Here is a 14,194-nt window from a genome sequence, read left to right as displayed (position 1 = left end):
AGCTGGGTCGCACCCAGGTTGTAGCCAGGTACAAAGTCCCAGGTGCGACCCAGCTTGTAGATGTCAAAGGGGTATTACAGTGTTTTCCAGGCAGATACAGCCGCAATAGCAATGTACTAAGCCTGGTGAAGAGATAAAGTGGAGTTGATTGGCAGGTGCATTATATCACCTTCCACTTTATCTCTATAGATTGTAAGCTTGCGAGCAGGGCCCTCATACCTTTGACTGTCTGTAAATACCCAGTTTGTTGTAGCACTGTCTCCTTTGTAAAGCACAACGGGATATGCTGCACTATATAAGAAACTGTTAATAAATAAATAAAATAAATCTCTTCACCAGGCTTAGTACATCTGCCATTCTATTCCAAATGCTGTTTCATGTAACTGGAGACTATTTAACCAGAACCCTGCTCATTGTGTGCCTTACATCTCATGCTTCAACAGAGTTGCAGAATAATCCATAGTCGTATGCATCGTGTCTTTTGTACAATCTTATTTAATTACCATTATAGTAATTGTTTGTAACCTGTTTCCCACATCTGAACTGTTTTACTGAACCACACTGCTTTGTTCCACAGTAGGTATCATGAGACACCTGCCTGTACTTTCACATCACCAAAATAACCTGGGTAATTGCCGGGTTGCTGACTTGTCAACCCGGGTCAAGATGCAGTGTGAAAGGACCACACCTTATAACCCGGGTCCCCCAACCTGGCAATTCAACCTGGGTTATAAGAAGGGTAAAACCCAGGTCGCCCGCTGTATATTGGCCGACCTGGGTTTAATGTGAAAGCGCCAGACCAGGGTTGAACCCGGGATCAAGATCCAGGGTCCGACAAGGCACAGTTATGTGAAAGGGGTATATGTGGCCTTGGGATGAAGTGCTGCAACTAAACGATCTGCGGCCCGGATAATGACAATCCACGGCCGTTAACCGCAGAACAGGCCCGACAGCTTCTGAAGTCGGGCCCGTTCTGCAGTGATCCCGCATCAATGCTGTCCTTAATGACAGCATTGAATAGGGAGCCGCCGCTATTTCCCACGTCGGAAATAGCGGCGGCACATATGCTTGTCCATTTCTGTAAGACATATTCTTTTTATAAAAGTTTAATTCCTAGAACAGACACATCCAAAAAGCTTTGGTGTGTACCATGGGTGTAGATTAGGTCGATAATCAACAGGTTGATCACTATTGGAAAAGGTGGACATAGGAAAAAGGTCGACATGAAAATGGTCAACACGTGGAAAAAAATCAAAATAATTTTGTAAGGTTTTTTTTGGTGTATATGTTGACATCTGTCAAGATGGACCCTAAATTAGTGGGGGTCCTTCGCTCATCATGCTCCCAGTTGTAGTCCATGTGGATTGTAAAGAATGAACAAGTTATCTGAATGAATTTTTTTTTGTGAAAACCACATGTTGACCTATTGCTTGGGTCAGCCTTTTGTCGATGTCGACCTAGTGTACATATACACACACACACACACACACACACACACCACCCTTCTGATATATACAGCACACATTCACCAATGTGCGGGGGTAGCACACTTATGTCACATGTACCTTTGGCAATCACTTTATTAGAATATTTAATAGTACCATTGTGGCTCTGATGACATGGAACACTTTGTATGGCCATCTTCACTGGGGTTGCAGAAGTCGGGATATTTAGCGCTTTCATTGGGGCTGTGCCTGCAAATGCCTTAGGTCTCTGTCTTGGTGCAATTGATGTCTCTGTTGGTCCAAGTGAGTCTGTTATTCTGTAATGGGAAAGCAATACTGTGAAACATATCTACAATAAGCTTTATAATTTTCATATGAACCAAGGTAAACCTAAAATCCGGTTTGTGCCATGTTCCAACACGGTCAGAGTACAGAACGAATTTGGCACTTTTAGGTCATATTGGCTACAAATTGCTATTTGTGCACTCAAAATGTCCTGTGATCCTGATCAACATCGGGGGCCAAATGTAGTAGGGTGTGAGAATCAGAAAGTGAGAGGTTTCCCAGTTCTTAAAGCAGTAATCATTTACACTGTAATTAATTGCCGCTTTAAAAATTGGGAAAACTCTCACTTTCTGATTCTCACACCCTATTACATTTGCCGCCAGATGTTACTACTTAGACTTTTAAGACCGGTGTAATTTGGTAGGACCGTGACTGTGAAATGACAATGTGTGTGGGCATCATACAGTCAGTCTATAAGCCATATGTATAAATCATTGAGCTTAGCACTGTATAGAAAAATGCAATGGAAGCGCTGCGCTGTTTGATTAAAATAATTGCACCATGGATAAATGCACATGCACCAATATATATAAAATAATTGTTAAATAAACAAAAAATACAAAAAAGAAATGTAATAAAAATACTGGGTGGCCACCAGTTAATAGCAGTACCAATAATCACACAAATATTTCCTTCATATAATATAATGAAAGATAGATTAAGATAAAATATGCAACAAATATATTGTACTAACTTATTATCAAAGGATGGGACTATGTTCAATAGCTATTTAGTTTATAAATGCACCTTGTTCACATAACTAACAGTCCACTAAATGTCTATGGAAGTAATTGGTGGTATGTTGCTTGCCAATATGATGGATAAATGTAGAGTTTTGAAAAGGGCGCTGCAGGTAACTGCTGTGGTGCTGGGACTAGACACCCACAGCAGGGGTCCGGATTGACGGAGCTGGCTGAATGTAGATGGGAAAGTGTGCCGGGGGTCAGGGCAGCATATCACGTCTGCCGTGTGGTGCGATGTACTTTAACAAGTGTGCTGGGTATGGCGTCTCTCACTCACCGGTGATCCGTGTTTCACCGTTGGTGTAACAAATGGCTGCCAGAGTATGCACAAGGGTTAGTAGGTATCAAGTGACATCAAATTATTTCTGAGGGTTACAGGCTGGAGTTCGCCCTTCTCCAGCCCACCAGGTTTATTTAAAGAGCCCAAGAGTCTCTGCAGTGGGTTTTGCAAGTCTCGAGAAAGAATAAAAGTCTGGCACGCACTCTGGAATACCCCAAGTGATCAGGATACCGCGGTGCCACTGGTTTGTCAGAGGGCTTAGTGTCCTGTCTGAAGGCACTGATCTGGCTCCTCTGCGACCTCTGAAGGCAGAGAAACCGCCTATGTATTTACCTCTAAAGCTTGTGGTGCCGCAAAAGGCATGAAATGAAGGAGCCACAAATTGTCGCTTTTTAATTTTTGGTTCTGCCTGCCAGGAACGCAAATATACCATGCTTCTGCAAAGACCACAGAAGCCAAATTTTTTGCTCTCAAGATGGAGACATCCGATGCCACCCTACCTAGGAAGCAGCATCCTTGATAAACTCTGCTAAGGGTAAAAGTTATGTCCTAGGTGTCTTCTGTTGCAGTCCTGGGACAAGTTCTTCCGCATATTTTTCCGTGGCTCTGCTAACCTAAGCTTGAGCCACAGCCAGATGCAAAAGTACACCTGCTGTGGTATAAACTGACTTTAAAGTGGTTTCCAGATGATGATCTGGAGCTTCTTTTAGCGATACTGCCCCCGGACCCAGAAGAGTGGTTCGCTTTGACAAGTGAGAAAGGTAAACATCAAGTGGAAGGGGATCTTCCCGCTTTTCCCTTGACTCTAGTGAAAAGGGGTATAACATTTTCAAATGTCAAGAGATTTTAAATTTCTTATCTGGTGTGTTCCAAATGGCCAGAAAAAGGGTTATCTAATTCAGAAGAGTCTGGAAAAGTAATGTTTTTGAGTACCGCCAAAAATAGAGACCTGCACGGGAGCATCTTCCTCAGCTGTATTTAGGGTAGACTTGACAGCCCGTATTAACGCGTCAATACCCTCAGGATCATCCTTGCCACATTCCACCTACGGGAGTTCCTGTTCAGGGGCAAATGGAAAATCACCTTCTTCTAAGGAATCATCCTCATCTGAACACTCAGCTAGGGACAGTGAAGAAATAGCTTTGCTGGGTGTGGGTAGGGTGGTCTGAGAAGTACCAAATACCAATTGTGTAAAAATAATCCACTGACTAGCTGATTGTTTTTGCCCAAACTGGCTCAGAAGAAGCCATTTTTGCCAACTGAGTCTGAAGGACTTATCTATCTCTGTGTGACGCTGCCAATTCTGCTGCTAAATGTGACAGCACCGAATGAAATAAGTCACCAGTGGATTGATTTGACTGTGCCTGTGTCGCAGGAGGTGGCTGTAGTATAGGAACAAGGACCTGTACTGCAGCATAGCACATCTCACATAAGGAAACACCCTTGGTGTGCTGGGTAAATTGCTCCTTGCAGTTGTTACAGGAATATACTTTGAGAGCTGCTTTACTGTATATGAAGTAGCCCTTCCTGCCATAGTGCTGAGCAGAAACCATATAATACAGTATGAGTTAAACCAGGGCCTGGGTGAAATTAGGGAGAGAGGAGCCACAACACCCTGCCAATTGTAGTGTGTGCTAAACACAGTAACCCTCCGTGACTTACAGTACAATGTCCCTGTAGCCTGAAGTGGGAGAACTTCTGGCTGAAGACTGGAGTCTGGGTGGGGAAAGAGGGGGAGAAGCCTGCCACATCAAAATTCTTAAAGTGCTGACTCCTCCAGAACACAAACTCTATGCCCATACGTGTAGACTGCAGTGTCCCCTACAGCACGAAGGAGAAAAAGCACACAACTGGGCAAAATGATGCTTCAGGTGATGCTGATAAACATGTGCAGAGAGATTTAAATTTGAGTGGGTTATATTATTTCCGTGCAGTGTATATACTGGCTGATTTTGAATGTACACCATTAATATTAAACAGTTTTATGTTAACACCAATTTAGACTTCATTTTGAACACACCCACTTAAATCTAAATCTCTCTGCACATGTTACATCAGATCATCTTGCAGTCAACATGGTTTTGCCAAGTTGTGTGCTTTTTCGCCCACAATTCCATGGCTACAATTGAATTTGTGTTCTTCACTCATGTGTGACCCTTTATATTCCACCCAGATTGCACAGGGATAACTGATCCCTATGTAATGAACTCTTTGGGACATGGATCACAGAATAAAATAATGAATTTACTATTTTGTGCTTCATGTTTGCATCCATTCGTGTTAAAATTAAGTGTATTGCATAGGGATCTGACCACTACATTTTCGTTTGTATCTGAAACACGCATGCTCCATGTAGACCTATTGTACTGTTTATAAAGCAAATACATTTCCTGTGTTAAACAGGCAATACAAAAACATTTAGCAAAAATATAGTTTTTTCTTTTCCTACCACAAGATGGAGCTCTAATTCAACTTTTTCAAAGTCAGCTTTGGACATCACGTTACTTAGTGATAACATCTTCTTAACTTCCTTTATATTTATTATGCAGATTTAGAAAACAAATAAAATACATAGTGAGTCTTAAAGTTATTAATATGTGGCACAGAGACGGGCACCGAGGAAGAGGAGCAGGTACTAATTACCCTTACAGGGCTCTTGATGTTGTTTGGACCAGGTGCCTATTTGTGTGCGTAGCGCTGCTCTCAGCACTGCGCATAGTATTTTTTATAATTTTTTTGGAAGGGGATGTAGTCATGCCTCCAATATTTGGCCACACCTCCTTTCAGTACCTGGGCCCACCGGCCCTGCATAGAACATTGTCATTTTCAGCTTTTGAGCCCAGCTGATTTCTCCGAAGAAAATAACCAAGACTTTTGCAATCACTGTTCTCTTCTAAGCTTGTGCAATATTTTTGGTTACTTCTTGGAAATACAGTGTGACAGGGTGCCCAGTCATACCTCGTCCTAAGTCAAGATTGAGTTCTACTTAGGCTCAAAAAGTGAACAGTCTGTTTTAGTGCCTACAATCCATCCCACTACGTCCACAGGAATGCAGCACATGCCTTTAAGAACGCACACTACAGCAGATGCGCCACTGGGCTGTGGGCTTATTTATAGCAGCAGGAAAATAGATCCTCTTCAATTTTTTAAATCAACTGTGTTTAACATGGACCATGCAGTTGCAGGATTGGTCAATAAAAGTACAATTTAGGCATTGCAAACTCACCTGGTTTTTATTTGACTCTTTTTAGAAGCAGCCTCGCTTGCAGTCATGGGTTCTGGAAGAGCGTGTGGAATTGATGAATTCTACACACAAAAAAAGAATGCATAACAGTGATGTTGACATGTAAAATTATTTTCTTAAGTAAAATTCTAATTTAAAACTTTATTACTTTAAAATGTTAAGTTTTTTTTTGTGCGGCTGTTTCACACAATGGAACAACTTTCTATATTGAAGAAGCTAGATATATACAACTCATGGATAGAAGGACTATGATATAAGCCAAGGATAGCCAACTCCAGTCCTTGAGAGCTACCAACGTTAACGTTTTCCAGGTCTCCTCACAGAATTATAAGTGAAGTAATTAGCTCCACCTGTGGATCATTTATGTGTCAGTCAGTAATGAGTGCACCTGTGCACCAGCTAGGTGATCTAAAAAACTTGAATTGTTGGTAGTTCTCGAGGACTGGAGTTGGCTACCATTGATAAAAGCAGTAAAATAAAATCCAAATTGGAGTAGTTTAACGACATAAAGGTAATGTTCCACTAAAGCCTAGATCCCATCTTAACATATGAGAAACAATTTAAAAATGATGTTTCCCTATTTCTCCCCATTATATTTAGCAATATTGCAAATGCAGTAATAATAGTCAAATATAAGTATGCAGATCTGCATAGCTGTTAGAGCAGGGGTGGCCAAACCGGTCCTCGAGATCTACCAACGGTCCATGTTTTCCAGATCACCTAACTGGTGCACAGCTGTAGTCAATACTAACTGTCATATTTTCAAACCTGCTGCATTCATTCCTACTATAGATAAACAGGTTGCCTGGAAAACATGCACCGTTGGTAGATCTTGAGGACAGGTTTGGCCACCCCTGTGTTAGAGATTACAAATGTAAAAGTAGATCAATGAACACTTACCTAAAACATCAAAAGTGTGCCAATACCAAATTAATTGATAAATGGATACTAATGTTGTTTCCATCAGGGAGCAGTGTGACATACATAAATTCCTCTGTATAATAGGGTTGTGCGTGTATACACACATACCTTATGTCATTGGTGAAACAGTGTGGAAATATATAAATACTAAAAACCCATTTTGTGGGCACACCTTGCTATTAATTGCACTGTGCATGCTCCATAGCCAGGGCAAGTATGCTCCATAGCCATGCATAATCAACTTTGAGCAACTGCAGCCAATTCCGAATTTATGTATTTATGATCAATTATTTATACAGCATACACATAGGACCTAATTCAGATCCATTTGGTCCTTCGCACGGAGGACTGATGTTGTGCAGACGCACAAGGGGTACACCCACGGTGAACTTTTGGTTCACCGGGTGCATGCACCCTACACAGCGGGCAGGGGGCGCCGGTCAGCTCCATTAGCATATGGGAACGCCCAGCGTTTCATGGGTGTTCCAATGAGAACCCTGGATGTTTCTCAGGCTACTGAGGCCGTGACAGACATGTGGCGGGGGGGGGGGGGGGGGGGGGGCAGCTGACCTCACCGGATGTCAGCTGTCCGACCTGTCCTCGCACAGGGCGCCCGCAGTTTAGAGTCACTATAAAGCTGTCTCTGAACTGCGAGCGCTGGTCGAATGATTTCTCCCCACCTGCGAATGGATGATTATGTAAATCATCTATTCGCAGCCTTGCCGGGGGTCCGGTGTCTGAAGGTCTATATTCTGCAGCCCTTAACAGAGAATGGGGCAGATGTACAGTATTAAGCATTAACAACAGATAAATGCGAGGGTGATAAGGAGAGATAAACATCCAGCCAATCAGCTCCTTACTGACTTTTTTCAAACACAGGCTGTAACATGGCAGTTAGCAGGTGATTGGCTGGATGTTTATCTCTCCTTATCACCCTTGGCTTTATCTCTTGTTGAAACTTAATACATCTGCCCCATGATTTGCAATTCATATCAGTCCTTTCCACATAGGACCTTACAATATATATTCCCTATCACATACACAAGCACGCACAAACACATACATATATATTCATACTAGGGAAACAGTAATTTTTGTTCTGAGACAGTTTTCCTACCAATGTATTTTTGAATTGTAGGAGGGAAGGGGGTGCCAGATGACAGTGCGACACTCAGGATCCCGATTGTCAGTATGCAAATATCGGAATCCTGACAGTTCAAATGCCGACAGTCAAAATTCCGACTGATGGGCTATTCTCCCTCGTGGGGGTCCACAGGGGGCAAGGGGCTTCTTTGAGATCGCCCCCATCGAGTACCGGCGGTCGGGATTCAGATGTCAATATACTGACCGTCAGAATCCTGACTGTCGGGTCGTTATACCACACCTGGAGGAAACCACTGAGCCCTGGGAGAAAATACACACAATAAGGGCCATGGTGGGATTTAAACCCATGACCTCAGCGCTGTGAGGCAGTAGAGCTTACTGGTACACCATTCGTGCTGCATCTACGCTTGTGGCTGAGTGAGTGCTACTGGGCGGCAACTAGGCATTTCCACATTACATTTTCTAGTTCATGTAAATGGATTTCTGGAATATTCATTCAGAGTTGAGGTTACACAGCTATATATATATAATTTTATTCCGAACTATTGCACCAAGGATAGGGCTGGTGCAAGTCGGCACTTATAGTGAACACAGCAACTTTCACAATGGTATACATGGTGGGGTTGCAGCCAATGCATACAGGTGGTCTGCATTTATTTTCAACCTCCTTACCGCAATTAAAATGTGCCTTATTTAACATTACTTTTATTTGAGGTACATCTACAAAACACCCAAATAAATATAGTATAGTATTTAAAATGAGAACATAACCTTGCTATTGGATTGCTAACGATCAGAAATATTTTGAGAGTGAATATGTGCCTGGCAATTATGATAAATGCAAAAATACTCACATAAACATTTGGTAACGGACATTCTCTCTTTGCTAGTTTAAAGGCAAAATATGAAACTTGATAGATGTCAGGCCTTCGCTCCTGATCAGGTTCAAGCATATACCCTGAAAAGACAGGCTAAAAGTTACAGCACTACAGAGGCAAACATCAAACAGCCCTCACTGACAGTTTATACATTATTTGAAACCATGTGCACGATAACGACATATTGTAACAACATATTCATGTGCATCATCCAAGGAGTACACACTATATGGTTAATGATGAGTGCTCTCACGGATTGTTAGTGATGTCCAGCATGACCCCCTGCCCGATACTCCCAGCATCTGCAAGTGTGTATGACCCCACTGGGTCCTTGTCAAGCAATAAGTCACTGGGTACACATATCTAATGTGTATCCAACTTTAGTATCTCCAGAGAAATTGGAATTTGATACAGGGGATTTTATTGTTACATATAGAAAGTGATTAGAGGGCTGTATGATCCAGTCATACAGCACATTTTGGGTGTGCTGGTTAAATCATTGTCATTTTTACATTTTTTGTACAATTATATTTATTTCCAGAGGGCCTATAATAATTGCAATTCCGTAGATACTGTAGGTCATGTAAATGTCAACTCCCAATATGTTATTGTAGGTAGAACCAGCAGTTGTAAGGTGCGAGTAAAGAATTGTCCAATCTATCACATACATATTCCTGACATGGCATTTCTAAATTTATTTTATTAACATGCAGCCTGTAGTTGATATCTGTGTCATCGTAGCAAAGACTTGACATAGACTGACAGTGATTAATGAAAATTCAACCTTCACAAGGACTGTGTATAGGCAGAAAAGGTTATGCTCTCAGTTTTGTTAGTATTTTGCTGTTAAGGATTAGACTTGCTGTTTGGCACAATGGCGTTAGCTTGTTGTGCTAAAAGCAAAGAAGATTGTCCTCCCTCTCTTATTCTGCTATTCTTGCTCATGCCGGAACACCATTGTGAAATACATGATGTAATAACAGCTTTCATGACAGTAGATAATGAATTAAAGGAACAGCAAAGGGGTTATATGGGGCATACACACGGGGCGATTTAATCCCCATTTCTAAGCGATGTGACTAGATCCCTTAGAAATAAAGTACAAATCGCTGTGTGTGTGTGTGTGTGTATGCCCCATAGTGATAGCGATGTGTGGCCCCGCGCGTCACTAACACTGGGCAAAATAGTTTAACCATGCCTGAAATATCTAGTCAGTGCCTGTGTTCTCTCTATTACGAACAGGGGCAGTGACAGATCACTCAGCACACATCGCTGCTGCAGCGCTGCACGCTGAGTGATCTGAGCAACTCAGTACAAAGCTCAACTTGCCTATCACATCCCTTAAGTAAATCAAACTTTCTAAAACAATAGCATTGAATTAACATTTAAAACTAACTTCACACCCATTATACTGCATTATACATAAAACATCAGGGCCTAATTCAGACTCGACCGATGCCATTAGAATTTGCAATAGACTGCGAGGAGAAAGTCGCCACCCAGACAGAGAGAGAAGATGCTCCCTGCTAAATTGCAGGAGAATTGCGAATGGTTTGCCAATCACTATCCATTCACAATATATACTCAATTCCTGAACCATCCGTTTTTCATACTTCCCAACTCATTAAAGCTCCGAATTGGGACGAGTGCCCGCGGCCACTCTCACAAAAAGGGGCATGGGTTGAGATTCCCCTGCATTCCGCTATCGTGATTTGCTTCATTGTGGGGGCATGGCCAGCATCTAACCCCAACTTCGCTGCTATGCAGAGCAGCAGTTGATATGGGGCACTCACAACTGAGTCCTCAATGCAAGACACTGCTGACCATGGGTGAAGCATGGGACAGTCCCAAAAAAATGGGACTTCCCCGCAAAAATTGGGACAGTTGGGCGGTATGGTTTTTGCCGTCTGGGAAATCGTGAGTAACTCTGAGGCTTTAACCAATCTGCAACTGAGATAAGCTGGAAGTGGTCATCACTGACGCCACAGACCCCACTCAAAAACTACTGGGCATGCCTGCATTTTTACAGACACACCCAGAAAATGGAAGGTTATTACCCCTAAAAGCTGAGTTTCTTTCAGTCAAACTGCAAGAGGATTGCGTTTATGATCCATACGCATTTTCTGTTGCTAATTTCCCTTGCACATGCCCGACGCATACAGTACGCATGCACATATGCTCGATAATAACTTAAGGGTAATTAGCTGTCAAGTCTGAATCAGGCCCACAGTACGATGTTTTGCAAATATACCATTTCAAGCAAATTTACAAACAACGTACTTATATATCTTTGATAATGGCAGAGTAATTATTTTTATTAATCCCCGTTTCACTTTCTCCAGATACTTACTAATTAAACAATGTAATTTGTGGTCATATCGAGAATTGTCTGGAATGGTAAAATTCCCATCACAGATAGCAACTTGACTTTCTCCAAAGGGAAGGGTGAAAAAGCAAAGCTTGTATAATAAGCAGCCAAGTGCCTGAAAAACAGATTCCATTGTGTCAATGCAACGCAAGCGAAATACAGTTGGAAACTACAGGTTAGTATATCCATATTAACATTGTAATGCTCAGAGTGAATACAGGCCGATGAAAGCACCTTCTGTGTTTGTACATGTGTGAGAAAGATGTAGTTTCACTCTATGCCAGCAGATGGCAGTGTTTCGGAGACTCAAGGACACTAGACATATATATAGATGATATTAATATTTGTGTACCAAAAAAAATAGTAGTAAAGAAGAGCAGTTACAGTATACCACTATTGTGTTTAGCAGCTTTCTTTTTCACATCAATGGCCAATTCATTTAATTGAAACACTGAGCTACATGTAAAAACTAAAGTAAACTGCATTGATAGCTGAAATCAATTGATCAATGATATGAATAAAGCAACCAGCTCTTAATTTCTTTTTTTCCCACATCAACATTCAATGAGTCTCAATTGATGTGTGATCAAAGAAACCAATAACTGGAACTCCCCTCTCAACCAACCATTGACAATACAGGAAGCATGGGTAATTGCTTCTTTTTTTGTGTGTGTTTTTATAACAGATAAGTGGACTCCCAGAAGAGTTCTTAAAAGAGCATCTTGGGTCATCTTTTGTTATTTAAAAAAAATTTCCCACAGATAAATTACACATGCATTTTGCTAGGATCACAATACTCCACTGGCTTACATATAAGGAAGTTCTCATTGGATAACATTTATATTTTTTCATAAACTGGTAAATGTTTTTATTTTAGTACAAGGTGGTTTAGCAAAGATGATTGTGTGTGTTTTATTTACATACGGATTACTATTTTAGCATAATGGAAAGGGGATTAAGATATCCATTAAAATTTCTTACAAATCTTATGAAAGCGCTAAGGTGGCAGAGTTGCCACTAACAATCTCAGTATTCCATGAAGAGAGGGTTATGCTGTGTAAACACTGTTTATTTCAGTGTCACTTTCGATTCAATTCGGACTATACTCCAAATAGAATCGATATGGACTTGGTATGGCCAGACGCAGGGTCGGGCAATGTGTACACAGCATTAGCCATGTTGTTTTAGTAATATTCCATCACTGATGATTCTATTCCACACCAGTCAGCATGTATTGATAATTGGATAGACATTGACAGAGTGTTGACATTGTGCATGTCGACCTTTTGTCAATGTCTACCTTGTGCATGTCGACCTAATCAGTGTCTAGCCTATTTAATTTACACAGAAAATACAACGACATTAAACCTACCTTAAAACACAAGAGAGTGGCATTAACATTAAAATGATGTCCAGCATATGCACATCAACAAAATGCTTGAAGAACGGTCTTCTAATGCTGAAAATTACAGGTTCATGGTTTAGACTGTGTAGGGAATTAGACTCAGCTGGCAACAATTGCTGCATTACTGTTTACATATACGAGTCTTTACTTCCTGTCATTGCGCTATTGATTTTAGGCCTCGGTAATTGTGCTGTAACAGCTGATCATGCTACAGGATCAAGCATTACCAGCCTTTGTGTTAGCAAACTTGATGGCAGTAACAGGATTTGGTTCAGCTGCACAAGAAGCTGTGCCAGACTCACAAGACGCTGGCATTCAGCATTTACCATGTATGGCAAAGAACAAATCACAAAAACCCAAATATGTCCAATTTAAGTATAATGTCACCTCTTTGACTGAATTAGATAAAATAAGAAGCATTCCCTGCTTGCTGACTCATTTCATGTGTATACTACATACTCTTACCGAGAGCACACTTTTCAGTTGGAACAACTCATAACAATTGAAAAGAAAACACAATATGATGAGCAGCTAGATGTCCACTTAGAGCTGAACAAAAAAGTTTTCGGTACTTGTTTCCTAGCACGGCCACCCCGATTTACATCGGGGTGGTCGTGTCGGAAAAATCGCGCCGGTTGCATCGCATGCGATGCGACCGACGCGATCTACCCGATTTTTACATTGAATCAAATGTGAATAGGGTCCCCACGATTGCCACCAACCCGAAGCGTGGCGAGCGCAGCGAGCCAGCGAGGGGCGGCGGTGCGCGTCCTCTGACCTTTTCATACCCCTACTATCCACATCCGCGTGGAGTTGAGAATATAAAGTGTGGCGAGCGCAGCGAGCCCGAAGCGTGGAGAGCGCAGCGAGCCCTGCGAGGGGACGCGTATAACTTCACAGGTATACGCGTGGGCTCGGTGGCTCGCTGCGCTCGCCACACTTTATATTCTCAACTCCACGCCGACGTGGATAGTAGGGGTATGAAAAGGTCGGAGGACGCGCACCGCCGCCGCTCGCCACGCTTCGGGTTGGCGTCAATCGTGGGGTGACGACGGGGCCATATACAATGTGAAATGGGTCATATTGGCCCATTTCACATTGTTTCCTATGTGAGATGGACTTTATCAAGTCCATCTCATCTTGTGCCATTATAATGGCACAAGACCGACGCGATGCTCCTGATTTCAATGTTAAAAATATTTTAACATTGAAGCCTATGGCAAACTCGCGGGCATCGCGTCGGGGGCCATGTTAATGCACGCAACCGACGCAATGCCCCCAATTCTGCCTCTGCCGGCAAAATGGACCTGATTTCAAAGGAAATCGGGTCCATTGCGGGCATCGTGTACCTTAACTTTAAGGTACACGATGCCCGCGATTGTGGCCGTTCTAGGAAACAAGTACCAAGTTTTCTAATGTAAAAGTATATTGTCTAAATAACTATATTTGTAATATTTTTGC

The 14,194-nt window shown here is 42.0% G+C and overlaps 1 protein-coding gene across 2 annotated transcripts in view; it reads right to left on the bottom strand.

Annotated features, from left to right (window-relative positions):
• The window catches only part of BMP2K (BMP2 inducible kinase), a 200,970-nt gene that overhangs the window by 67,549 nt on the left and 119,227 nt on the right, over positions 1-14,194 (bottom strand). For both annotated transcript variants that reach the window (XM_083175555.1, XM_083175564.1), the window contains exons 7-10: positions 11,311-11,443; positions 8,937-9,040; positions 6,040-6,119; positions 1,602-1,762 (exon numbers count right to left, since the gene is read on the bottom strand). In XM_083175555.1, the coding sequence (XP_083031681.1) occupies positions 1,602-1,762; positions 6,040-6,119; positions 8,937-9,040; positions 11,311-11,443 (478 nt within the window). The remainder of the gene's footprint in view (positions 1-1,601; positions 1,763-6,039; positions 6,120-8,936; positions 9,041-11,310; positions 11,444-14,194) is intronic.

The sequence above is a fragment of the Crinia signifera genome, chromosome 1, assembly GCF_055691185.1.
Source record: "Crinia signifera chromosome 1, ASM5569118v1, whole genome shotgun sequence".
Classification (NCBI taxonomy): domain Eukaryota; kingdom Metazoa; phylum Chordata; class Amphibia; order Anura; family Myobatrachidae; genus Crinia; species Crinia signifera.
This window is presented reverse-complemented; position numbering and strand designations above follow the sequence as displayed.